Consider the following 24,192-nt stretch of genomic DNA (forward strand, 5'->3'; position numbering starts at 1 on the left):
TGCCTAAAACTATTATTTGAAATATAGATACTAAGTTCAGTGGTCAATTTTGGACACTTGGGAACAAGCTAAATATAGAGTTGAAGTTTAGTTCTACATTTCATCTATGGAAAGATGGAAAAAATGAAGTTGTAAACAGAAGTTTGGGTAACTTGTTGAGATGTTTGGTTGGAGATAAGCCTACTAATTGGGATTTGGTTTTGGCTCAAGCAGAGTTCACATACAATAGGTTGACATCAATGTCAACATAAACTCATACTACTAAAAATATATCCCTTTGTCATTGATGGCATACCAATGACAATACACAACTCACTACTATGTAATTCTCCTTCTTTGTCATCTTATCAACAAGTTTGAAATCAAATTAAAATTATATGGTCAACATGGCATCCTTGATAAATGGATTCCTCCTCTTCTCCTTTCAGTCTATTGAGCACACCTCTAGAGTTCTTATGGAGGGTTACTACTTTTTTGGGAAGGCTTTTTTATTTCACAAAAATATTTTACTTACTTTGATGCTACCAATATTAACATGGTCACTACATGGGTTCATTTTCAAAAAGGAAAGATGAACCAAAAAGACATGTGAGAACTAGTATACACATTTTGTAGCGTATGCCTTTTTTTAATGAATTGTGCCCTTTCTATTAATTTATAATATAAAGTACATATTCACACAAAAAAGCTAAGGAACATAGCATACTTTTTTTCAATTTCAAATAGATTCTAATAATTTAATATAAGAGAGTACTAATAAGCCATTAAAGTATAAAAATGGATACTTAACTTTGCATCCATTGACCCTAATTAAAAAGATAATTTAGTTAGTAAATCCAAGCAAACTTTGGTAGCATAATGACAAGTAAACTGATACTTCAAGAACATGAAAGAAGAAGAATAGAAGACTAATAGATAGAAGAGAAGCATCAATATACACGGGGAAAACCTTTTCAAGTAAAAACCCACACTCCAGAGCATTGAGCTGATGTATTAATGCACAAAAAAGTTACACATACTTCCAAACTTGGGCACTTTTTTTCACTAATAATAGGCATGACAAAGGCTCTTATGCACCTTATGATGAAAAGAACACAAATATACTAAAAGGGTGAGTGACTCAATATCTTAACAAACTTAGGTTGTGTTCTAGGTTGGGTGTTTGGGGATAGGAACTTTGTTCCAAGAACTCATGGAAAACCCACATCCATAATGATGGGCATTTTTCTTGTCTATGCCAAGATTTTAATGAAAATGTTCTCTTCCAAGAGGTCTCCATTTCTCAAAAGGCTTGTCCCCAACCTCACTCTAATGGGAACGTTCTAGTTCTAGTAGAAGAGTTTGTAAGGATGATGTGGGATAAGATTTTTCTTGTAAGGGCAAGAGGAAACTTGCAGATTTCCTTGAAAGTCCTCTAGTGAGTTTCCTCTTTCAAAAAATTGAAAAGGCATTTCCACCTTGTCATCCCCTTGCCTGAGGCCTTGGGTGAAGATGGGATTCAAACCACCTTGAGAGTCTTCTATAGGTCCTTGCCATTCTCTCAATCTTTTAGGGCTTCTTTTATTCCATGTTTCTATTATAAGTTCTTTTTGTTTGTTTCTATTTTCTTGTCTCTATTTTTGTGAGACATGCTTTGTTTGCCATTAGGCCATTTTTTCTTGATTTTTTGCTTTGATTATTCTTTGTACTTGGAACTAGGCACTTCTCTGGTTTACCTAATCAAAACATCCCTCTACCAAGTATCCAATGGTCATATGTTGTACCACAAGACTCTTATATCATATATGGAATTGCACCATTTTCCTCTATGTCGTTGCAAGATGTTGACCTTGTTCAACAAAATATCACAAATACTTTGCAATATAAGATGATATCATAGAAGGTTGCTTAAGGTTATTTGTGGCATGACAATCTCTTGCCAACAAATACTAGTCTTTCCTTCATCCTATAGGAGGTTGCGGCATCCACTTGTACTTAAAAGTATCCTTCCTTATATGTTAAAATATCACTCAAGTGTTGATTATTGATAGTACGATTCTTGCATCAAGGGGTGGATCATATTTAGTTAGATACTATACATTTATGCAAAACCTCCTTTTAAATCTTCTACAATGGGAATACTTATAAAGTGTGTTAGTTTTAGGTTCATTTGGATGTTAGGGAGCTTCACTTTTCAACTTGAAGAACAATTCTACCATTTGTACTATTCTATTTTTTGTCGTCTAGCATTAGACAAATTAAGCCACTAATATTTATGGAGCCTAATTACCAATTGATAGTGTTTGGACTATTATAGCCATATAAATAAGAGTTGGGAATTTATATGGCTTGGTTACTTTGGAAGTTCTCCTCAAAGTGGCTCAAGTATTTGATTTCTTTGTTTTGATCCTTTAGTGATAATTTATCATTTTGAATCAAATATCCTCTTTCCCTTCTACTATATTTGGTATTCTTTTGTATACCACTGCCCAAAAAATTTAACTAGATTCATGCTATTTCAGTTCTGTAATAAAGAGCTATCATTACATAGTTGCTAGCCTCTATATATTAATAAGATGCAATATGTTAACCAATATAACCTAATAAAAGGTAAATACATTCATCTTCATAGAACATGGACTCAAAGCCTCTTGCATAAGTGTTGATAACAAATACATGTCATTTCATCAATAATACGGAAGTTTCCACTTTCATCATCTTCCTTTGTCCAAATCCATCACAAGCTTTGTCATTGTATCATCCAAGGTGGAAGCACAATAACTTTAATGTCGCCAACTGCAAGACTTGCAATCATAGTGTGCTATAGATAAAGTGATAGAACTAGCTGCTAGCTTGGCATTTGCAAATTTACTTCTAAGTTAAATATCACAGATACAATGAAGAGACCATGAAAAAAATCAGCAAATGTTGACCAAATATTTTATCAAATCTTCATAATCACCTCATGAATTGACCATCTTACAATGCGAAAGAAAGATTGACGCATCCCCAGATTAATAAAAAAATCCAGCATTAGTTGCACCCACAAGTTGGGAATAGCCTTTTACCCATTTGAATTACATGACATATTCTTATAAAAGATGCAATCAAGCTTCCATTCACGTCTCGATACTTTTTTCCTTTGCATGTATCGTTTTCTTTAGAATTTTGTAAAGCAAAACACTTCATATGAGATTTGGAGATTTACATGATTCCTTGAAAAGAAAGAGCTCATATTAATGTTTGTGAATGAGTAAAATACAGAGAAACTAAGAACAATAAAATCCGTGAGCCATTCACTTGTTGGAAAGGATACGGAAAGTGGTCAAAAGAAATGTTAAAATCATATCGAACTAGCTTATGATTTGTCTGTGTGAAATAAGCTATCTTCATAACATGGTGTGTGGTTAGTCAAGCGTATGGGAAAAACATATTTCATGATCACGTTCCCTAAGAGTTCTTTTAAATGTAAAATGGTACCATTAGCCTATGCTTAAATCAGTTTCAAGGGGATCTATTTATTACAGTCTGGTTTATCGGCAATAATTTCAAGGTTTGTCTACTCTGTAGGTTTGATTATATAGTTTTCTGAATCCCAAGGAAAGATATTGTGTATTTGCTAATACTTTCCACAATTAAACCTACTAACCTTTTGCATCGAGAAAATTTTCATACAAATTCTGAGTTAACCATGTTCGTTTTGCACCAAGTAGTTTAAATGAGTGAGTTATCCTGACTAAGGCATCATCAAGAAGGTTGGTGATCAAATTTATACATATCTTGGGTATTCATTGTGTGTTCCTGTATTATGTCACTCAAGGGAATTGATCATTCCAAGCATTATGCACTCAACCAAGGTGTTTGAACTATAAGAATAGCATTACAAAGGACCATTATACCGTCAAACATTGGGAAGCCAGATAAAGGGAGACTACTCATTTATCCTCATAAGAACAAGCTTTCCCATTCAAGAATTTCCTTTAAAAACTCCTGTTAATCAATGGTTGAAATATTTAAAACTAAAAATTGATAATTACAACTGAATAGATCAGAATGTTACATTTTCTGCTTTTTCTAATGTCAGGACTGTCTGAAGATTATGCGTGCAATCTATTTGTTAATAATATTTCTGGACAACTTAACAAGCTCTTAGGAACTAAGGGTATATATATGGGTAGAAAATATGCACACTGGAGTTAAGCATACACTTCACAGATTAATCTTACAGAAGAACCCACAGCACTTGCAATCCAGACTTCTCACTTTACTAATTGCGAATTTCTGCCCTCTCAAGAAGGATCATTACTTTCAACTACTACTTACATGGATTTCTCTATTGTTTGTATGCACTCTATGAGGGAGGATTTTTGTGACATTGCTGACATCAGTGCCTCATGTGTTTTTCTGTTGTTCTTCAAAAGTGAAGCAGCAAAGAGCACCTGAAATAATTCAAAGGGAAATGACAATAAAAGTCAAAGCATAGGTTGAATTTATTTACTCATGTTCTTGTGAATGTAATAACTGTGCATGAAACCAAACCAAAATAATGATCAAATCATATTGAAAAATTCTAGAAACTTTATTCAGTATCTGGATCTTGTGCATTTGTTTAAGCTAACCCTGTCACCTTGGAATAAGTCAACATTGGCACAATGCTTACCGCCCATCGAGTAAGATTTTGTTGTTGTTCTTTACTAAGTGGAGGTTTGCTTCTGTTTATTAGCCTCTGTGGATGGAGCACTTTTAGTAACATGGTTAGTTTATTAAAAAACTATAGGAAAAAGGAAAATCAGATTTGGCATCTACTGATTTCATAAACCTAGAGAAAGAAAAGAGTGCAACCTGAAGAGAGAAAAGATCAGCAGATTGGCCAACAACTTTATCGTATCTTAAGCCCTCAGCTGCTAATCCTGCCATAGATACAACAGCCAATCTGAAAATTTCCATACGTCAGTCATGTATGGACAAAGGAACTTTATCATTTTTGCTCTTACAAGAAAATAGGATAAGTTCCAGAATATTCACTCCAATTAAATTTTCTAAGCATTCATTTAATCTGCATTGGTGTATTCACTTTCACCCTATATACTCCAGATTTAGCTTCCCAATGTAACACATGTCATGCAGGGAATATTCTATAAGTAGGGAAGGAAATAATTTTATCACTGTTTGAATTTGCCAAGATATTCATGACCAGAACAAGAGAATTAATCCAAAGAAACAAGCTAAATGACGAAAATGTAGTAGTCAAGGCTGCAGCCTTCATAATGTCTCATTCATTGAAGAGTAGTGATCCAATACGTTCATTCCTGTTACAAATTCCAACTAATAAATTGTGGAACTCATTAGAATTTAACAACAAAGTTTGCAAACTTGATGAGCACTTGACAACTTGCCAAGTGCTCAAGATTTATTTTTCTCTGAGTACTCATAATGTTTATTCAATAGAGTTCTTTTGCTCTATGATTACTTCAAATGTTTATTCAATACAGTTGTTTTGCTGAGTTTTTGGTGAGTACTTGTCAAAACTCTACTAGTTTTCTGGCTTATCTCACCATGCTAGCAACACATCAAAATCATGCAGAAAAGGGTAGGTTAACTACTCCAAGAATGTCTTTTGGATTTATATGAATTGTGTTTTTCCTTTTAAAAGATTATGAAAATGTTAAGCACTATGAAGGTTCGTAACTTTGTATAGCTTTGTAAGTCTTTATTTGGGCTTTGCGGTAGGGTATTTACCCCTCGACCCAACACTATATTCTGACAAGGAATGCACTAAGAATATTGCACCCAAACCACTATGATGGGCATTGCCCTTCAATTCTACAAGGGGTGTTGCCCCTAGCCTCCCAACAAAGTCATTTGATACATTTGTTGGTCACATTTCGCATATCATTTATGTTTTTTTCTGAAAAAGTCTCTTTGTAGTTGCCAAGTTTTCTTGAGTACTATCAAGTAAATTTTTTTTGGCTTGTTGACTATTCTCTAAGTTTGCAAATTATGTAAACCACCATTACCCATTGAAGGGAACCAATTGCTAACACCAATTTTTCATGGGCTCTCAGGAGGGACAATGCAAGGACGCATCTTAAGGACCAAGTGTCTAGATTTGGGGTCAATGGTGAAAATATAAATAGTATTTAAAAGTAGGGTATGCATTGACTTAGAACAATATAAGGAATGTTTGCTGCAATATCTGATAAATTAAATACATGAAATAATTAAAAAGATATTGTATACCAAATAAATGAGAAAATTATATTTATTCGCTCATGAAATTATTATAGAGAAGATCTGAAGAAGACTAGAAATGGTTCGCCAAGGATTACAACTCCTCCAGCTACACTATAGTACTTGGCAATACACAACATATTTAAAGATCCTGATGGTTTCCAAGAGGAACACAACTGTCAACCAACCAACACTAAAATGTATATAACCACCTGAGAGTGGACAACCAACTTAATACAGACAATTCATAAATTGTTAGATAACTAATTTTCTCAAACATAATATAATGTTCCCATTTTTGGTGAGCTTCTGCAAATGATTGAGTTAGTTCATCATAGCGACCCTCGTGAGCTGACAGGGTGATTTGGGGGTCTCAGTTGTGAACTTACAATTTTTAGTAAGTCTAATTTGGCTAGTTTCCATATTTGGTAGTGCATATGGTGGCATTGGCAGTCGGTCATCAATTGCATTGCATTGGGCTATTTTTTGCATGGGCTCCTATTTATTAATTATTTGTTGAAGTCAACATTACTATATGGCACTTTATTATATGATGCTTTATTATTTTTAAATGTTATAAAATGATATTGTGTTGAGGAAGCTTCTTAAGTGGAGTTTTGTTTGGGAAACTTGTGTCATTGGAGGATTGTTGTAAGAATTTGCCTTAGGGAAATATTCACCCAAGACCAAAAAGCATAATAACTAGCACAAAATAGACCAACAGAGTATGATCAGAATAACAATATGATATTCAATTAATTGTATAGTACACTAGAGGTGCCTGTATATAAAGGCCTCTAAGATGCATCTAGAATGTCTAGGAGTTAGCAATATGATAAGTCTTACAACCAGGCACATGTCCACCAAGAGTGGGTTATCCTCTATTAAGCATAGGAGTTATTGTGATGATGAGAGGATAAGCCTACAAAGGTGTAGCACGTAAAATTATGTTGTAGACGCCATGTGCTAAAATAATAGTGCAAACAATTGTGTTGTCTACATCACGACTCAATTGTTTATACAAACTCCAGTGTTGTAGACACCATGTGCTAAAATCATAGTTCCCAGAATCGCCCAAATTGCCAATTTCGCGATAAGATTTATCCGTGCCGATTTTTTGTGAATTGGAAATTGCTAGAGCCAATTTTTTCAGGTGAATCGCCGATTCATGGCAAAAATCGTCAAAATCTTTTCCGTGAATCAACCACGACAGCTAGGAAGTTGACTTGAAAATTATTAATTGCCAGAATCTTTGCCATGAACCGGCCGCAGCAACTAGGAAGTTGACTTGCATCATCTTGGTAGTGTAGTAATTCAGCAAGGAAATGTTGTATTTGTATAGCAGAAAGATATTGAGGAAGTAGGAGTTAAAAAAGAAAAACGATGACAAATAAAAAATGTTCAGAATGCATAATGGATGATGCCCAAGGGAAGGGAAATCATAATCAGATAGTAAAACGTCAACAGTTGCCAGAAAGAGTGTAGGATCAGAAGAAAATCACAAAAATACTGTGTTCCATGTAGTTTTGTGTGAGTTTCAGAGTGCTAATTTGGTCTTGGCGGCGGGCGACCCCGCCCTGTATTGTGAGAGGGAGCACGCTTGGGGTGCTACCCCTCGACCCCGCTGGGGTCGTTGCCCCCTAGATCCCCAGTCGCTGCGATTATCAGTCTTGGGAAGTCTGACCAGTTGATGAGACTGGAGCTACTGCAGGCATGAAGTGTCTGTGGTGGAGAGAACAACAGAGCAAGCCTTTTGAGAGGGGTGATGTGCTTTGAAGCACTTGGAGTAGGTGTTGGACGTGAAGTTGTCTTATAATAACTAAGGCAACTGTCTTATTAAAACTCTTTACCCCATGCGTTAAACACAAACTTCCATGTTTATGTAAAGTTTTAACTTCTATTTGATGATGTTATAGTGTTTTTAAGTTATATTCAATAAAGGGTGCATGAAATAAGTTTTAAATTGTTAAAATTTCTAAATTTAAAGGGCTTTTTCAAATTTTCTGATTCATCACTGATTCATGGGCGATTCATCGCTGATTCACAATTCGATTCAGCCTTGCCGATTCCGATATGATTTCGATTCTCATTACTTTGGCTAAAATAGAGTTGCTTACTCCAGTGTTGTTAACATGACAACTCATATGAGTATGCAAACTCCTAAGTGTCTAACCTAAGAAATAATAAAATAATGCATTTATCCTAAGTAAATTTAAATAAAGTGTAAATAATAATTACTTACACTAACATCCCCCCTTAAGTGCAACTTAGGGGAATGCACTTAAGCTCACAAAAGCTATGATGAAATGCATAATGGGTCCCGGCTACTAGGCAATGTTAGGTACCCAAGTACAAATGCAATGAAATCTCTCTGCAAACGAAGAAGGAAAACCCCATGGGAAAAACTCTCCTCCAAAAAGAGAGATATATACAATATAAAAGAGAAGGATCATATGACCCCCCCTGGTGAAAAATCCCTTACCCCGAAGAGATCGCGCAAATGAATATACTTGATCTCTGTGAAGGGCTTGGTGAAGATGCTGGCTACCTGCTCTCTATAGGAAAATACTGCAATGCGATGACTTGCTCATGGATCAACTCTCTGATGTAGTGCATATGAACCTCAATATGTTTGGTGCACTGGATGTTTCGAGATTTCAATAGCACTCTGGTTAATACAATGGATGACTGTGGGTCTCGGTACATCAAATCCAAACTCCTTCAGAATCTGCTGTAGCCAAATAGCCTCTATTGCTACATTCATAGCTCCTCGATACTCAGCCTCAATCGATGAGAGAGCAATGGTGTTTTATTTTTCACTCTGCCAACAAATGGGGCTAGAACCAAGATGAAACATATATCCTGAAGTAGACTTGTAGAATCAATATCTCCTGCATTGTCTGAGTTTGTATATCCCACAAACTAAAGTCCTATACCAACTGCATAATGTATCCCATGTGAATGTGTACCCTAGGTATAGTGCAAGATTCGCTTGGCTGCCTTCCAATGAAGTTCATGTGGCTCTTCCATAAAGCGAGAAACCATGCTGACTGCAAATGAAATGTTAGGGTGTGTATGTGTTAAGTAGATAAGGCTTCCAACCAATTGTCTATACAAAGTCGCATCAATAAGTGGAGTGGAACACTTTGTTTCTAACTTAGCACCTGAAAGGAATGGAGTAGGTGCAACCTTATAGTCACTCATGTGAAACCGAGCTAGAAGATTAAAAGCATACTTGGGCTGTGATAGTGTTATCCCTGACAAAGACTGATGTATCTCGATACCAAGGAAATAGTGTAGTAGCCCCAAGTCTGTCATCAAAAACCTGTCCTACAAAGTAGCCTTGACACTTTCAATAATGGATGTTGTGCTTCTTGTAACGATCAGATCATCTGCATAAAGCACAAGAAGCAAATGTGAATCATCCCTCCGAAGAATGTAGACATTCGGATCAGAATGACATCGGATGAACCCTGCTGAGAGAAGAAAGGAATCCATCTTGGCATACCAAGCTCTGGGAGCTTGTTTAAGTCCATGGATAGACTTCTTTAACTTGCAGACCATGGTAGAATCCTAGATGAATCCTTGTGGCTGCTCCATATATATCTCCTCATGAAGATCCCCATTCAAAAATGTGCTTTTCACATCCATCTGATGAACAACCCATTTCTGAGCTGCCACTATAGCAAGTGTCAAATGAATGGAAATCATCTTTGCCACTGGTGCAAAGGTCTTAGTGTTCACAATGCCCAGTACCTGAGAGAAACCTCTTGCAACAAGTCGAGCTTTATGTTTATCAACACTTCCATCTGTTGTGAATTTGGTCTAATAGATCCACTTACATCGAACCAATTTTCTTCCCTTAGGAAGAGAGACTAAGTCCCATGTTTCATTTCTCATAAGAGAGTTATATTCTTCCTCCATAGCTCTATCCCATTCTAGAACACCTGATGCTTCTTTAAATGATCGTGGATCTAAAGCAATTACAATATAAGCATGTGGGAGTGAGTTGTGTTGTGATCTTGTCCTCCTATTATCTGAAGGATTCTCTGCCAATGGTCCTACCACATCCAATGTCTATTGAGCCCATCTAGGTCTAGTGGAAGAAGATGTTGTAGGTGTACTCAATCTCAACTAGCTGATGCCTCTGTGTTGATCGGGGACGAACATCTTCCAAGTCACTAATATCACTATCACTCTCTTCACTGGAGGAGGAAGGTGTTGAAGAAGAAAAGCTTGGACAACTTTCTTCAAAATGTACACTCCTCTCATAGAATATATCATGTGTCTTTGGATCCATCAACTTGTAGGCTTTATGTGAGTCTACATATCCAACAAAGATGCAAGGTTTGCTTTGTGCCCATATTTCTATGGAGGAATTCATGCCCATGCTGGACAACCAAAGACTCTAAAGTGCTTAACCATAGGTTTCCTCCCAGTCCATGCTTCAAAAGGAGTTACACAATCCAAAGCTTTGTGAGGACTTCTATTCTAGATATAGTTAGTACAATACATTGCTTCAACCCAAAAGACTTGATCAAGAGACTTGTTTTGTAGTATGCAAGTGGTCATCTCTTTCATAGTTCTATTTTTACTTTCAGCAACACTATTCTGCTGTGGCGTATATGGTAGTGAATGCTGAAGGTTAATGCCCTCTTGAGTGCAAAAGTCTATTAGTCTTGTCTTCACATACTCCCCCCCATTATCTGTTCAAAGAACTTTGATGGCCTTTTCTGTTTGCTTTTCCACTTGAGCCTTGAAGCTAAGAATTTTTTCAAACACTTCACTCTTGTGAGCCATGAAGAAAACCCAAGTAAAGTGAGAGTAGTCATCTATGAAAGTGAGTGCATAGCATGACTTGCCAAATGATGGCACTGGAAATGGGCCCGCCACATCACTATGAACCACTTCAAGAACACATTGTGCTCTCCAAGACTTCCCCTTTTCATACAATTTTTTTGGATGTTTTCCAAGTGAGCAACATGAATAAACACCTTCTGAAAACTGAACTTGAGGTAGACCATTAACCATTTTCTTGTTGCTAAGCTGCTGAAGATATCTATAGTTGAGATGACCAAATCTCTCATGCCACAGTTTGCTTTCTACATTTGAATATAATAACAAGGCTTGTGCATTTGATGTAGGCACCAAGGAGGAGAAAGTGTAAAGCCTTGAATCATGATTGGCTTCTCCAATTACAATCATAGAGTCATCCTTGATGCTTTTCACTACCACTGAATCAGGAAGGAATTCAACTTTATTTCCATCTCCATAGTGAGTCATTTGGTAGACAAAAAGAAGGTTGGAAGTAAGATTGGGAACATATAGAACATCCTTGAATACACCATTGTTCATTTCAACTTCACCTTTACCTTCAACTTCCACCTTAGTATCATCACCAACAAAGATGTGTGGTACCTCAAAATGTGTCATGGAAGAGAAATCTCACTTTGACACACCCATATGATGTGTGGCACCTGAATCAATGATCCAGTCTCCCTGACTAATAGTGTTTGTGAGTAAAGCATGCCCTTTGCCCTTAGAATCTGAGGATGAAGTTCTTTTGTCCTTATAAGCATTAGGCACTGGGACATTGTGTTTCTTCATGATGTTCTTCAACTCATCAGTTTTTTTATGATAGCACTCACGTTCATTATGACCCATCTTCTTACAATAAGCACATTTTTTCTTCTCCTGATAGGTGTCTCCCTTTTTGTTGGTATTTGAGGAAGACTTACCTTCTTGATTTGATGTTGGTGTAGTCTTTTCTGTATCCTCTTGTTTGTTATTCTTCCACTTCTTCTTTTTTCCCTTTCCTTTCTTTGAACTTTGACTAGCTGAAATTTGAGAACCCTCATTATTAGCCATCAATGCCTTGGACTTTGACGACTTTAGAATTCCCGTTGTTTGCAACTTAGTTTGTTCATTTTCTAACAATTGAGCATAATCATCAAAAGTGATTTTCTTATAGGCAGCCCTTAATGTAGTCTTTGTGGTGTTGAAAGAAGAAACAAATGTGGAGTACTTGGATGACAGCTTATTATGAATGAGATAGATCAACTTGTCATCTTTCATAGGACTACTGCAATCACCTAGCTTTGTTCTTAATTCATTCACCTTAATAATAAAATCCTATATAGAATCAAAGGTTTTAGGATCTAGGGAGACAAGATGATCTTCAATTTAGTAAACATCCTCCTTAGTCACTTTACAATATAGGTTTTTGAGGGCATCCCAAGTTTCCTTCGATGTATCATACTTCATGATTTGATAGAAGATCTTTTCTTCAACTGCCATCCTAATATCACTTAGGGCTACCCTATCTGCCTTTTCCCAAGCATGAATATCAATTTGAGATACTTTATCACCTATTGGTTTAGGAAGGGTACCATCCACATATTGAGAAACTTCATCATGCATCAATTTACACCATATTTTAATAGATCATGTGGCATAGTTATGTGGTGTTAATTTTGGAATGTTAAGATTTCCCATCATGCAAGAAATGAAAGATAATAGCAGGAAAAGAGGAACATAACACCAAGAAACACCTCCCTGCTTACTCAATCAAGAAACCCCCCCAAAATGAAAGATTTTGACACTTTATACTTAGTGCGATTACAATAGCCACTTGCCAATTTAGGCCTTAGTAGTTATCTGATTTTCTGTTTACAACCTCCTTTTGGAGTTCAAAATTGGAATGTTACAATGTATCTCAGATATACAACAATTCTGAAGTTGTATCAAAGCATTACAATACAGAAAAGGACCTAATTTTGAAAGTGGTATTTTTGTCCACACAAGCCTATAATCTGATTGCAGATCTAGAAAGTAGATGAAAAATTATTCACTTTCAAAAAAAGAGGAACCTAATTCGGAGTTCAGATGAGTCTGTACAGAGCAATTGAAGTTGCAAAATGTAGGATTGGATAGGTATAGTCACCAAAAACTGCAATTTCTGACAAATACGTGCACCAAAACCAGGAAATAACAGCACCATTGAAAAGTTTAGGAAATTCTAGCCAAAAAAAAAAAAAAATTGCACCTAATTTGGAGCCCAGATGACTGAGATATGGCCTCCCAAAGTCGGATTGTCAAATCAAAAATGAATTTGGAGAGGGGACTGAACAACAAAACACGAGGTTAAATTTGATGTCCAAACGGCTGTCATAGTAGTGTATTTTTCCCTACAGATGACAATCATACAACCATCAAATTTAATGCAATGTCTGACTAATGTCAGCGAAAAAAACCTCTTTGGGTGACGTGGCAGGGTTGTACAGTATGGATTGTACGATCAGTCTGCATGGCCTATACAGATTTGCTGATGTGGGGTTTGACATGGACGTTGAGTCACTGGGTGAGCTAGCGTTGACACGTGTCCCTGTCTGACAAGGTGTCGTTGGGCATATGTGGCAGGTCAGGGCCGAACACATGGTCTGGTGGGTCAGAGTCTGAGCTGTCCTAGGCGGGAGTCCTCGTGCCGCGTGGCATGACATTTGAGCTCCAGGTGGATGCTGCGATTGCCAAAATATTTAAAAATGATGCCGCGGGGGAAAAACACGTTGCCAGGGACTATGATCGTTGGCACCGGGGAATTAGATGCCGTCGGTAGCATTTTACGGGTTGGAGTTTATAAATCGTCGCCGGTGGTGTTGTGGGATTATCCCAAATGCACCGCGCAGGGGTTTCCAAGTAGTATAAAAACACTTGGTTGCGGTGCTTAAACCAAGCAAGCCGCCTAGTATGTAATGTTCGATCGATGAGTAATGTGTTGTGTTGGCTTGCCGGATTTATTGGAACTGCCAGCTGTATAAGCAATGCTAGATTATGTGTGCAATTTGCCGGTGATGTAATATTCGGCCGGTGAAATGATAGTGGAATCCTCCGGAATAATAGAGAATATTCCACCTTTGGGGGCCAGGATTTCACCACCCAATTCCTACAAAAAAAAATTCTTTGTAGGCTTGATGACCTAAAAAATTTTTTGAAGAAAAATTTCTCTGGAAAAATATAGAGAAATAAATACAGATCTGAAACAAAATAAATGTGCAGATCTAATAGATCAAACCGGATTTGCAAATCGAGGCCATTGGGTGCTGGTTTGTAAAAAAAATTTGCCTCAAAATTGACTATGGCCCAATATATGTGAATTTATAGTCAATTTTCACCGAATTGACGCTCTAGACGCAATGGTGAGGTCCACTTTGGTTCTAGACACTCCCAATAGCTGTAAATACTCCAGATCTGGACCGTGGTGTCCTCAGAGAGGTAAAGCAAGATCGGTCTCCAATGGCTATGAAATGATGCCTCTATGGCTCTGATACCATGTAAGAATTTGCCTCCCAAGACCAAGAAGCACAATAACTAGCACAAAATAGACCAACAGAGTATGATTAGAATAACAATATGATATTCAATTCATTATATAGTACACTAGAGGTGCCTGTATATAAAGGCCTCTAAGATGCATCTAGAATGTGTAGGAATTAGCAATATGATAAGTCTTACAACCAGGCACATGTCCACCAAGAGTGGGTTATCCTCTATTAAGCACAGGAGTTAGTGTGATGATGAGAGGATAAGCCTACAAAGGTGTAGCACGTAAAATTATGTTGTAGACACCATGTGCTAAAATAATAGTGCGAACAACTGTGTTGTCTACATGACAACTCAGTTGTTTATGCAAACTTCAGTGTTGTAGACACCATGTGCTAAAATAGAGTTGCTTAGTCCAGTGTTGTCAAAATGAGAACTCAAGAGTATGCAAACTCTTAGGTGTCTAACCTAAGAAATAATAAAATAATGCATTTATTCTAAGTAAACTTAAGTGAAGTGTAAATAATAATTATTTACACTAACAATTATAAATACGAGCCCATTTGATGAGAAAAGCATCTAATTATTATTTGCTTTTGTTGATTTGGTGAGATTGTCTAAGGTTATTGATTTATCTGCCCTTGCTGAGGCGTAAGGGTTTTTAAGTTGAAAATGTTTTCAATTCACTACTGAGGTAAAGTGATTCATTATATTCTGGATATTGATGAGTCTCCTTACTGTTTTTCCTGCGGTTGGGATATATCTTTGTAGCTGAGAATTCTGGAACTGTGAATGCTCTTTGTTATTCGGTGCTGAAAGTTGTGGAGGATGGAATTCTGAAGTTGATCAGGTTTGAATCTATTTATGTTAGGAGTGGCTTTGAAATTCAATTGCAAATTGAGAAGTCTATCATTGATGCCAAATCTGGAATTATTGTTACTCTTTATCCTTTGCTGAGGGTTCAATCTAATTGCATTATCAACCCTGAGTTACTGTTCTGGGGTTTGCTCTGTTTTTTCTAGAGGCTGTTGTTCTATTCTAAAGCAATGTTTGGAGCTGTTACAGACCTGTGATCAATTCCTAGTGGTCTGTGTTTTAGATTTAAAGGCCTGCACCCAACAAAATGAGCCCGCACTTCAGTTCAGAGGGCCAGCTATCTTGTTAACAACCTGCATTGGGGAAATAAGAGGTTGCACGAGAGTTGCAGGGCCACTGTTACAAGTCTGAGGGTCCACATTGATCATCATTTGCTGATGTCATAGTTCTGGAAGCTGAGATTGGTTTGCAAGATGGTATACAAGGAAGTTTGACATATTGTGACTGATAAAGAAGTCATCAGTGAATGAGGAAGCACACTGGAAGAGAGTAACAGCTGCTGGGTGAATTGTGCATACCAGTCTAGGTTTCATGTTCTTTATTTTCAATAAATGTAATGTAATTTGTAATTTTGAGCAAACAGTGAATGGTAGAAAAATTAGTTTGTTGTTTATAACTATCACTAAATTGGTACCATAGATTGGCTAGCCAATTTGTGCAAGGAATTGGAATTAAATGTAATTGATTTCTATCTGGACATTACATAAACTATTGATTAGTTCAAAACTAGAGTCATTTACCTATATACATTGTAGAACAAATTGGTATCAAAGTATGCTTGCCAAATGTTCGATGAAATACCAAACCCTATTTAGTGAGGAAAGTAGGAGTCTATCTATGTTATAATTGGCCAGGGTAACTACAGTGGTATCAAAGCGGTTTCTCGTCATCCTGTGGGGTAGGAAATTCATTGTTATTTCAGATCTTTTGTTATAATTGGAGTGACCAGCATTTTTGTATTTTCTAGCTATGACAAATACAAGAGGACTAGTAGTTCTAGGAGCCGATGGTGTAATGGGCACCCCTGGATGTCCCAAAAACTAAACCAAATTGCTGAAAGGAATTATGTCAAACAGTTTGCATTCAACCTCTTATTTCTCCATTTAATGTTTTAAACCCCTTATAACTCCAGAAATCAAATATTTATTTGTTTGTTGTGTTTTGTGCATAGAATTGGTATAATACAACATAAACAAGAAAGAAACTACAATAATATGCAAAGTGGAAATGAACTACAGCCAATAAAAAGTTATTTTCAGAATTCATAAAACCAAATACATGGCAGATTTATCAACTCACTAATTACTTCAGCAGTATTGACATAATACTCCAGCCCATGCTTACGAACTTGCTGCTACAATACTTTGTCCTTCAATCAGTCCACTACCTTCATAATACCATTCCCTCCAAGCGGCATAAGCATCGGACAAGTAGTGAAGAAGATATGAGCAAAATACCAAATCTGCCTATAGCCGAAAATGCAACTAAACTGCCTGATAATGAAGCCAATAACAAAAAATTCCAAAGGCCAAACCCCAAGGGAATGACGTCTAGAATGTTACAAGAGAGGATAGACATCCTCAAATGCCAAGAATGGAGCTACAACTCACACACCAATTTCTTCTCATACTCAACCTCCTAATGAAGCCACAAATGCTTCCTTTTATTCTATTTCCAAGGGTCCGCTCAACTCATATGGGCAATGTGGGATAAAAGATGTGTAATATATAAAACATATATTAAAATACCCCTTATGTCTCCCTTGGGTACACATCACCATAAAATAAATATTAAAGTAACACTTTAATATTTTACAATTAAATTAGACGTTACTTTAATAAAACTTCAGGCATTAAAATGTATTAGCAATCGGACTCCGAATAATGCGAGTGATAGCTCATCGGAAAGCTCTCATCGAGGAGTATCGAATCCAATCACCAAAATTGACCTGCACTGTGTCCTGCCGACTTTTTAAAAATAGTAAGTATGCCTGAAACTGAGTAAATCAACTTCGTTTTGGCCAAAACTGGAAATGACTAGGCCAAAACACTCCAGGATCCCATTAAACCCTTCGTTAGCCCTCGGGACCATGTAGAACAAGGCTAACGCACACACACTTGGTCAACTACTAAAATGGGGACATTACAGTCCGCCCCCCTTGAAATTGCTTGTCCTCAAGCAATCTCAGTCCAGCCTGCTGAATAACCTGCTCACTCTCCCATGTAGAATCTTCCTCCGGTAGGTCTTTCCATCTGACCAAATACTCCTTCACTATCCTGTTTCTAAGCTTCCTCTCTCTGGTGTCCAGAATAGCCTTGGGTACTAACACAAGCTTCCCCTCCTCATCCAAAGGGGGTAAATCTGCAGAAGGCACTACACTTTGACCAATGGCTTTCTTAAGCCTAGACACATGAAACACATTGTGCACTCGATTGCCCTCTGGAAGCTCAAGCTCATAGGCGACTTTGCCCACTTTGCGAATCACCCTGTAGGGACCATAAAATCTAAGTTTCAACTTGTCAGCTCCGCTCTTCTTGAGCGATGACTGTCTATATGGTTGTAGCCTCAAGTAAACCATATCCCCTATCTCGAAGCTACGCTCTATTCGGTGCTGATCAGCATACAATTGCTGTTGATTCTGGGCCTGTTGTATATTCTCTTTGAGCACTTTCAGGATGTCCTGACTATCCTGCAATAAGTTTTTGGCTTTGGGCACTCTACTGTCCCCCAAAACTAAATCCATGAAGCTAGGTGCTTCATAGCCATAGAGTCCCATGAAAGGAGTCATCTTGATGGACATATGATAAGTGGTGTTATAACAATACTCTCCCATATGCAACCATCTGATCCAAGCCTTTTGTTGTGTAGTTACATAGTTCCTCAAATATCCTTCTACCCATTTATTCACAATCTCGGTTTGCCCATCTGTTTGCGGATGATAACTAGTGCTAGGTGTAAGATCTGTACCACACAACCTAAACAACTCTTGCCAAAAAAAACTCATAAACTTACTATCCCGGTCGCTGACAATGAATCTGGGCAACCCATGTAACCTGAATATCTCTCTAAAGAAAAGATCTGCCACCTGTGTTGCTGTGTAAGTGGACGGAATAGCAAAGAAGTGAGCAAACTTCGTCAAACGGTCCACCACCACAAGTAAACCAGTGATGAAGTCCATCGAAATACTTTCCCATTTCCTATCAGGAATGGGCAAGGGCTGTAATAAACCTGCAGGAAATGTGTGCTCTCCCTTATTCTGCTGACAAACCACACACTCCCTAACATACCTCTGAACATCATCCTTGAGCCCTTTCCATGAAAACCGCTCTCGGATCTGCCTATAGGTCTTGAAGACCCCCGGATGTCCAGCTGTGGGTGCATCATGAAATGCCTTCAGTATCGCCTCTCTCAAATGTGATGACGGAATCAAATAAACCCTGTTCTGAACTCTGATCAATCCATCTATCACCTCATAGCGATCATCCTATATGGTACCTGAAATCAATCCAGAAGCCCAAGCATCTCTGACATACTCTGCTATAATCCGATCTCTCCAATCTCCTGAAATCTCTGCCAGAGCATATAAGTGAGGTCTCCGAGATAAGGCATCAGCCACCACATTTTTCTTACCTTTGACAAACTCTATGTCAAAGTCATAAGCTTGCAATTTAGTCACCCATTTTTGTTGCCAGTCATTAAGGTCACGCTAGCTCATGAAGTATTTAATACTGTTGTGATCAGTCTTGATCACAAAACGTCCACCTACCAAATATGATCGAAATTTGGCCAATGCATGCATTATGGCCAACATCTCCCGGTCATAGATAGAATAACTTTTCTCAACTCCCCGGAGCTTCCTACTCTCGAATGCAATGGGATGCTTCTCCTGCACCAATACTGCTCCAATCCCATCACCTGATGCATCACAATGAAGCTCAAAAGGCTTCGTGAAATCCGGTAGAGCTAGAACTGCACATGAAGACATTACCTACTTGAAATGCTCAAAACACCTCTGTGCTGCCCCTGTCCACACGAAGGCTTCTTTCTTGGTAAGATCTGTCAAGGGTGTAGCAATATGTGAGAATCCCTTAACAAACCTCCTATAAAAACCACATAAACCAAAGAATCCCTTAAGCTGTGTAAGGTTCGCGGGAGTAGGCCACTCTATAATAGCTCTAATCTTTTCAGGATCAACATGAACACCATTTGCACTAATGATATGCCCAAGGTAAAGGAGCTCAGTCATACCAAACTCACATTTAGATTCCTTGGCATACAATGACTCTCTCTCCAGAATAGATAACACTTTCTCCATATGATGTAAGTGCTCCTCCCAGGTCTTACTAAAGACCAAGATGTCATCAAAGAAGATCAAGACAAATCTCCTCAGCTGCTTCCTGAATACCTGGTTCATAAAAATTTGAAATGTAGCAGGTGCATTGGTTAGACCAAATGGCATAACCATGAACTCAAAGTGGCCATAGTGACATCGGAAGGCTGTTTTCTCAATGTCCTTTGCTCTCATCCTAATCTAATGGTATCCGGATTGCAAATCAATTTTGGTGAAGAAGCATGCCCCATGCAACTCATCAATCAGCTCATCAATCCTAGGAATGGGATACCTGTTTTTAATTGTTTTCTTATTCAGTGCCTTGTAATCGATGCACATGCGCATCGTCCCATCCTTCTTCTTTACCAATACTACTGCTGAAGCAAAGGGGCTCTTACTGGGCCTGATATGCCCCATCTTCAACAAATCCTTAATCGCCTTCTCTATCTCATCCTTGGGTTTCTTAGAATGACGATAGGGAGTAATCATAATTGGTTTGGCTCCCTCCTCGAGCTCAATAACATGTTCCATCCCTCTGTCAGGAGGAACCCCATGAGGAATATTGCTAAATACTTTAGCGTGTCTATCAAGTATCTTCTGGATATCTGGTGGATGACTCTTTTCTTGTGGCTCTGGTGAAGTTGGCATAATGTAGCACTCTGCCGCCCACTCTATGTCATCATGACGAAAAAGTCTCTGCATTCTCCTCAAGGACACTACTCTGCAACCTCCATCTGAAAGTCCTCTAAGTACCACAATTCTGCCCTCATGCTGGAATCTCATCTCCAATTTCGCTAGATTGAGTGTGAACTCAACTAGTGAAGCCATCCATGTCATGCCGAGGATGACATCATAATCTCCCATGTCCACAACATAGAACTCATCCTCCAACTCGTAGCCATCTCCAAACCTGATGCGAAGATTAGATATCTTCCGAGTGCATAATAACTTATCACCGTTAGCCACCATGATTCTAAACCCATCATGCTCCTCTGTCTGTAACCCTCTCTTGGCTACCAACTATGCATCTATGAAGTTATGTGTAGCCCTAGTGTCAATAAGAGATATCACTTTCTGCCCCTAGATAGTACCCCTGACCTTAAATGTGATTGCCTTTTGGGCCCCTGTCAAGCGTGCCAATGATCTATCATCCTTAGGAATGTTGCTCTCCTCTATAGTGTTACCCTCATCTGAATCGGAGTGTTGATCCTCCCCTTTTGACTCTGACTCTTCTGCTGAAAAATACTCCATTTGATTTGCCTTAGCCTTGAGAGAACATTTATGAGATAAGCCCCAAGGCTCTTTACAATGGAAGCACAGCTTCTTCTTTCGAAGTTCATTCAAGGTTTCATTGTCTAGTCCTTTTGATCCTTCTTTGGGTTTTCTATACTCTTTCTGAAATGGTTTTTTGTCTTTGTCCTTGCGGTAAGAAGAATCTATTGAATGGTTTTTTCCTTTGTATATCGAAGGGGCTAAATCTCGTGCCTTTTTAGTTGCTTCAGCTAAGGTGAGTGGATCATGTCCCTTCACCCAACCTCGTAATGGATCAGCAAGACCATCACAAAATAACACCACCAATCTCCTAGGAGAGATATAAGTAACAAGTACAGACAAGCGTTGAAACTCGGCAATGTAAGCATCCACAGAACCTGACTGTTTTAACTGTGCTAGCTCCTTGAAATGTAACTCGGGATCCTTAGTGTCAAATCTCCCTATCAATGTTTCGGTGAATTCCTCATAGGATGTAATCTGATTATGCCCCAAAGTCACCATGCCATGATGCCACCATTCATGTGCAACGCCATCCAAGTACATAGCCGCATACTTGATAGCCTCCTCCTCAGGCATAGGATTTAGCTGCAAGTATGTATCTACCTTCTGCACCCAAGCTCGTGCAGTCATCTTCCCTGAAGCATCATTATAAGGTAAAGAAAGTTTTCCAACTTTCTTCCTCAGCTCAAAGTTTTGATTCCTCCCTCCTGCTTTAGGCATGTGTCTCATCCTCAAGTCCATATAATCTCTAAGAGAAATATCCGCTTGAAACTCCGGTCCACTAGCCTCCCAGTCCCTCTTGAACTGATCCTGTAACTCGGTAATCTGCGGTTCATTTACTGGTTGAACCGGATCTCTGGGTGGGAAAGTGGGTAGAAGAGGTCTCGAGCTCGTAGTCCGTGCTGGGCATGCAACGTGTCTAAAGTTATCAGCCTCATTCCCATTGTTGCCATGTCCATTATTACCATTAATGTTATTCTCAGGACCATTGTTGTTGCCTTGGCCTCCATAGTTATTGTTTCCCCCGTTGTTATTGTTTCCCTCGTTGTTATTGTTTCTGTTGTTGGCATCAGCTAGATTAATATTGACACCCATCTGTCTAGCCATGAGCTGCAACATCATGTCCATTCGCCTATTCTGCTCCTGTTACATACGCTGCCCCTGCTCTAATGTATCCAGTAACTGTCTGAACAGTACCTCCCCCTGATCTGGACCAGCATTTCTGCCTCCGCCTAATCCTGTATTCCTGTCATCTCGATCACCCATATTATTGTCCTGATCAAAGAATATCTCCTCTGTGTCTGTATGGTTGGATTCAATGTCCACCTGTACGGATGTACTGGACTGTTTGCTTTGCAAGTCTGAAATCCTATTTTGTCTTGCTCTGGTATCGCGAAAATTATAAGACCCCTGTCGCATGCTGAAACAAAAATGCTTAGCTTGTGTTTTTTACTTACTTTTTTCCTCTATCCGGCTGTTCCAAATTCCCTATAAGACCTTGTTAGAAAGGTTAATCTTTCCTTGGATATATTTTAATTGGGATATTCCAAGGGTCCCTACATGTAATTTGTCCACTTGTACACATGTGGAGGACATGTCATTATTTGTCCTTTATTCCACATGTAAGGACAACTCTTGTTTATTTCTTTATTTAGTTTATCCTCCTTAAGAGGATTGTGACACTTTGCACACACCTATTATGAATGTGGCATTCATAGAAATGGGAGTTACAAATGCAACTCCTCTCTCATCTCTATATAAGAGATGCTCCTCCTTCTTTCTTCACAACTACACACCACTCTAAGCACTTGATGTTATTGTATTGAGCTACCTTTGCTCCAACACTCTCTCTCTCTTTTCTTTAGGCATTTGCCTTCATTCATAATAACTCACAAGGGGTTTTCTTTGCTTTCCCCTTATAAATCCTTGTCTCCATTGTTGAACCATCTTGGTGTATGCTCTTGGAGTTGCTTATCTTATGGTAACATTGTTTCACACTTAACTTACTTGGATTGTTTCTCGTTCCTTGCTCAACATTATTCATTTCTTACATGGTATCAGAGCTTGGTTATCTAATCCTTGTTTTAAGTTTTGTGGTGAAGGTTGCCATTCATTGGAGCACACCTTATTTGGAGACGTTATTGAGAGAAGAAGATTGTGTTGTGATCTTAGCTCGTTTTAACTAATCTTGTGCATGCAAAGCTTCATTTTTTACAAACCCTCTTTGGACGGCTTGCCGCCAAAGGGTTTTCTTGCAAAGCTTCATTTTTTACTAACCCTCTTTCTTGCCGCCAAAGGGTTTTCTTGTAAAGCTTCATATTTTTCACTAACCCTCTTTGGACGGCTTGCCGCCAAAGGGTTTTCTTAGTAATTTTTTTTGGTTTGTTTTGGACGGCATGCCGCCAAAACAAAACATATTACAATAGTGAAGCTTTCTATCTCTTTACTTTTTTTTTCTCTTACTTTATTTATCAAAAAAAATAATTTTTCTTTAAGAAAAAATAATATATTTTACTACTTTGTGTTTTTTTTAAAAAAAAAAACAAAAAACATAGTGCAAAGTTTTTATATATATAAAATCAAATAAAAAAAATTCTTTTATTTTTTATAGGGCGGCCGCGCCACCCGCGCGCCACCCCGTGCCTCAGCAAATCAACCACCGCCGAAGGCACTACTACAAATTTATGCATTTTGGCCCGGGACATTCCTTGGCAGCTTAATCCGCGGAAGCATTTCGGCCACCAGCTCTGCACCACCGTTACACATTCGCGCCGCCACGTTAAACATTCTCGCCGCCGCGCAAACATTCGCGCCGCCACGCAAACATTCTCGCCGCCGTGCAAACAGCCGCCGGTTAAAACTTCCGCCGCCGCCGGTGCAGCTCGGCACCTCTGCAACCCTTGCCGCACGCAACCGCCACTCTGTGGTTTTAAAACCCCCCACAACCGCTTCCTCCGCTCCCACCACGCGGCGACCACCGACTTTGGCCGCTCCCGCCACGCGGCAACCACTGCCCGCGGATCGCCGCTTCCACCACGCGGCGACCACCGACCGCGGCTCTTCTTCCGCCGCGCGGCAGCCACCGCCCGCTCCCCTCCATTTTCCAATTTAAAAACAAACCGTTTCCCCCTCTTTCTTTTCCAATTTTAATCCAACTTTAATTGTTTAAATTATTTTTTAATTTT

At 38.6% G+C, this 24,192-nt stretch overlaps 1 protein-coding gene across 6 annotated transcripts in view; it reads right to left on the reverse strand.

Moving 5' to 3' along the window:
- Positions 1-3,917: 3,917 nt before the first annotated feature.
- The window catches only part of LOC149537237 (uncharacterized), a 218,255-nt gene continuing 197,980 nt past the window's right edge, over positions 3,918-24,192 (reverse strand). For 3 of the 6 annotated variants that reach the window (XM_089807459.1, XM_089807456.1, XM_089807460.1), the window contains 3 exons: positions 4,822-4,912; positions 4,640-4,705; positions 3,918-4,418 (listed from right to left, as the gene is read on the reverse strand). In XM_089807459.1, coding sequence (XP_089663585.1) covers positions 4,299-4,418; positions 4,640-4,705; positions 4,822-4,912 — 277 coding nt within the window. In that variant the 3' untranslated portion in view covers positions 3,918-4,298. Of the gene's footprint in view, positions 4,419-4,606; positions 4,706-4,821; positions 4,913-24,192 lie in introns of all 6 variants that reach the window. The other 3 variants (XM_089807457.1, XM_089807458.1, XM_089807455.1) reach the window with 1 other exon arrangement.

Source organism: Cupressus sempervirens, chromosome 10, assembly GCF_028749045.1.
Source record: "Cupressus sempervirens isolate cs-2001-9-10 chromosome 10, ASM2874904v1, whole genome shotgun sequence".
In the NCBI taxonomy this organism is placed as follows: domain Eukaryota; kingdom Viridiplantae; phylum Streptophyta; class Pinopsida; order Cupressales; family Cupressaceae; genus Cupressus; species Cupressus sempervirens.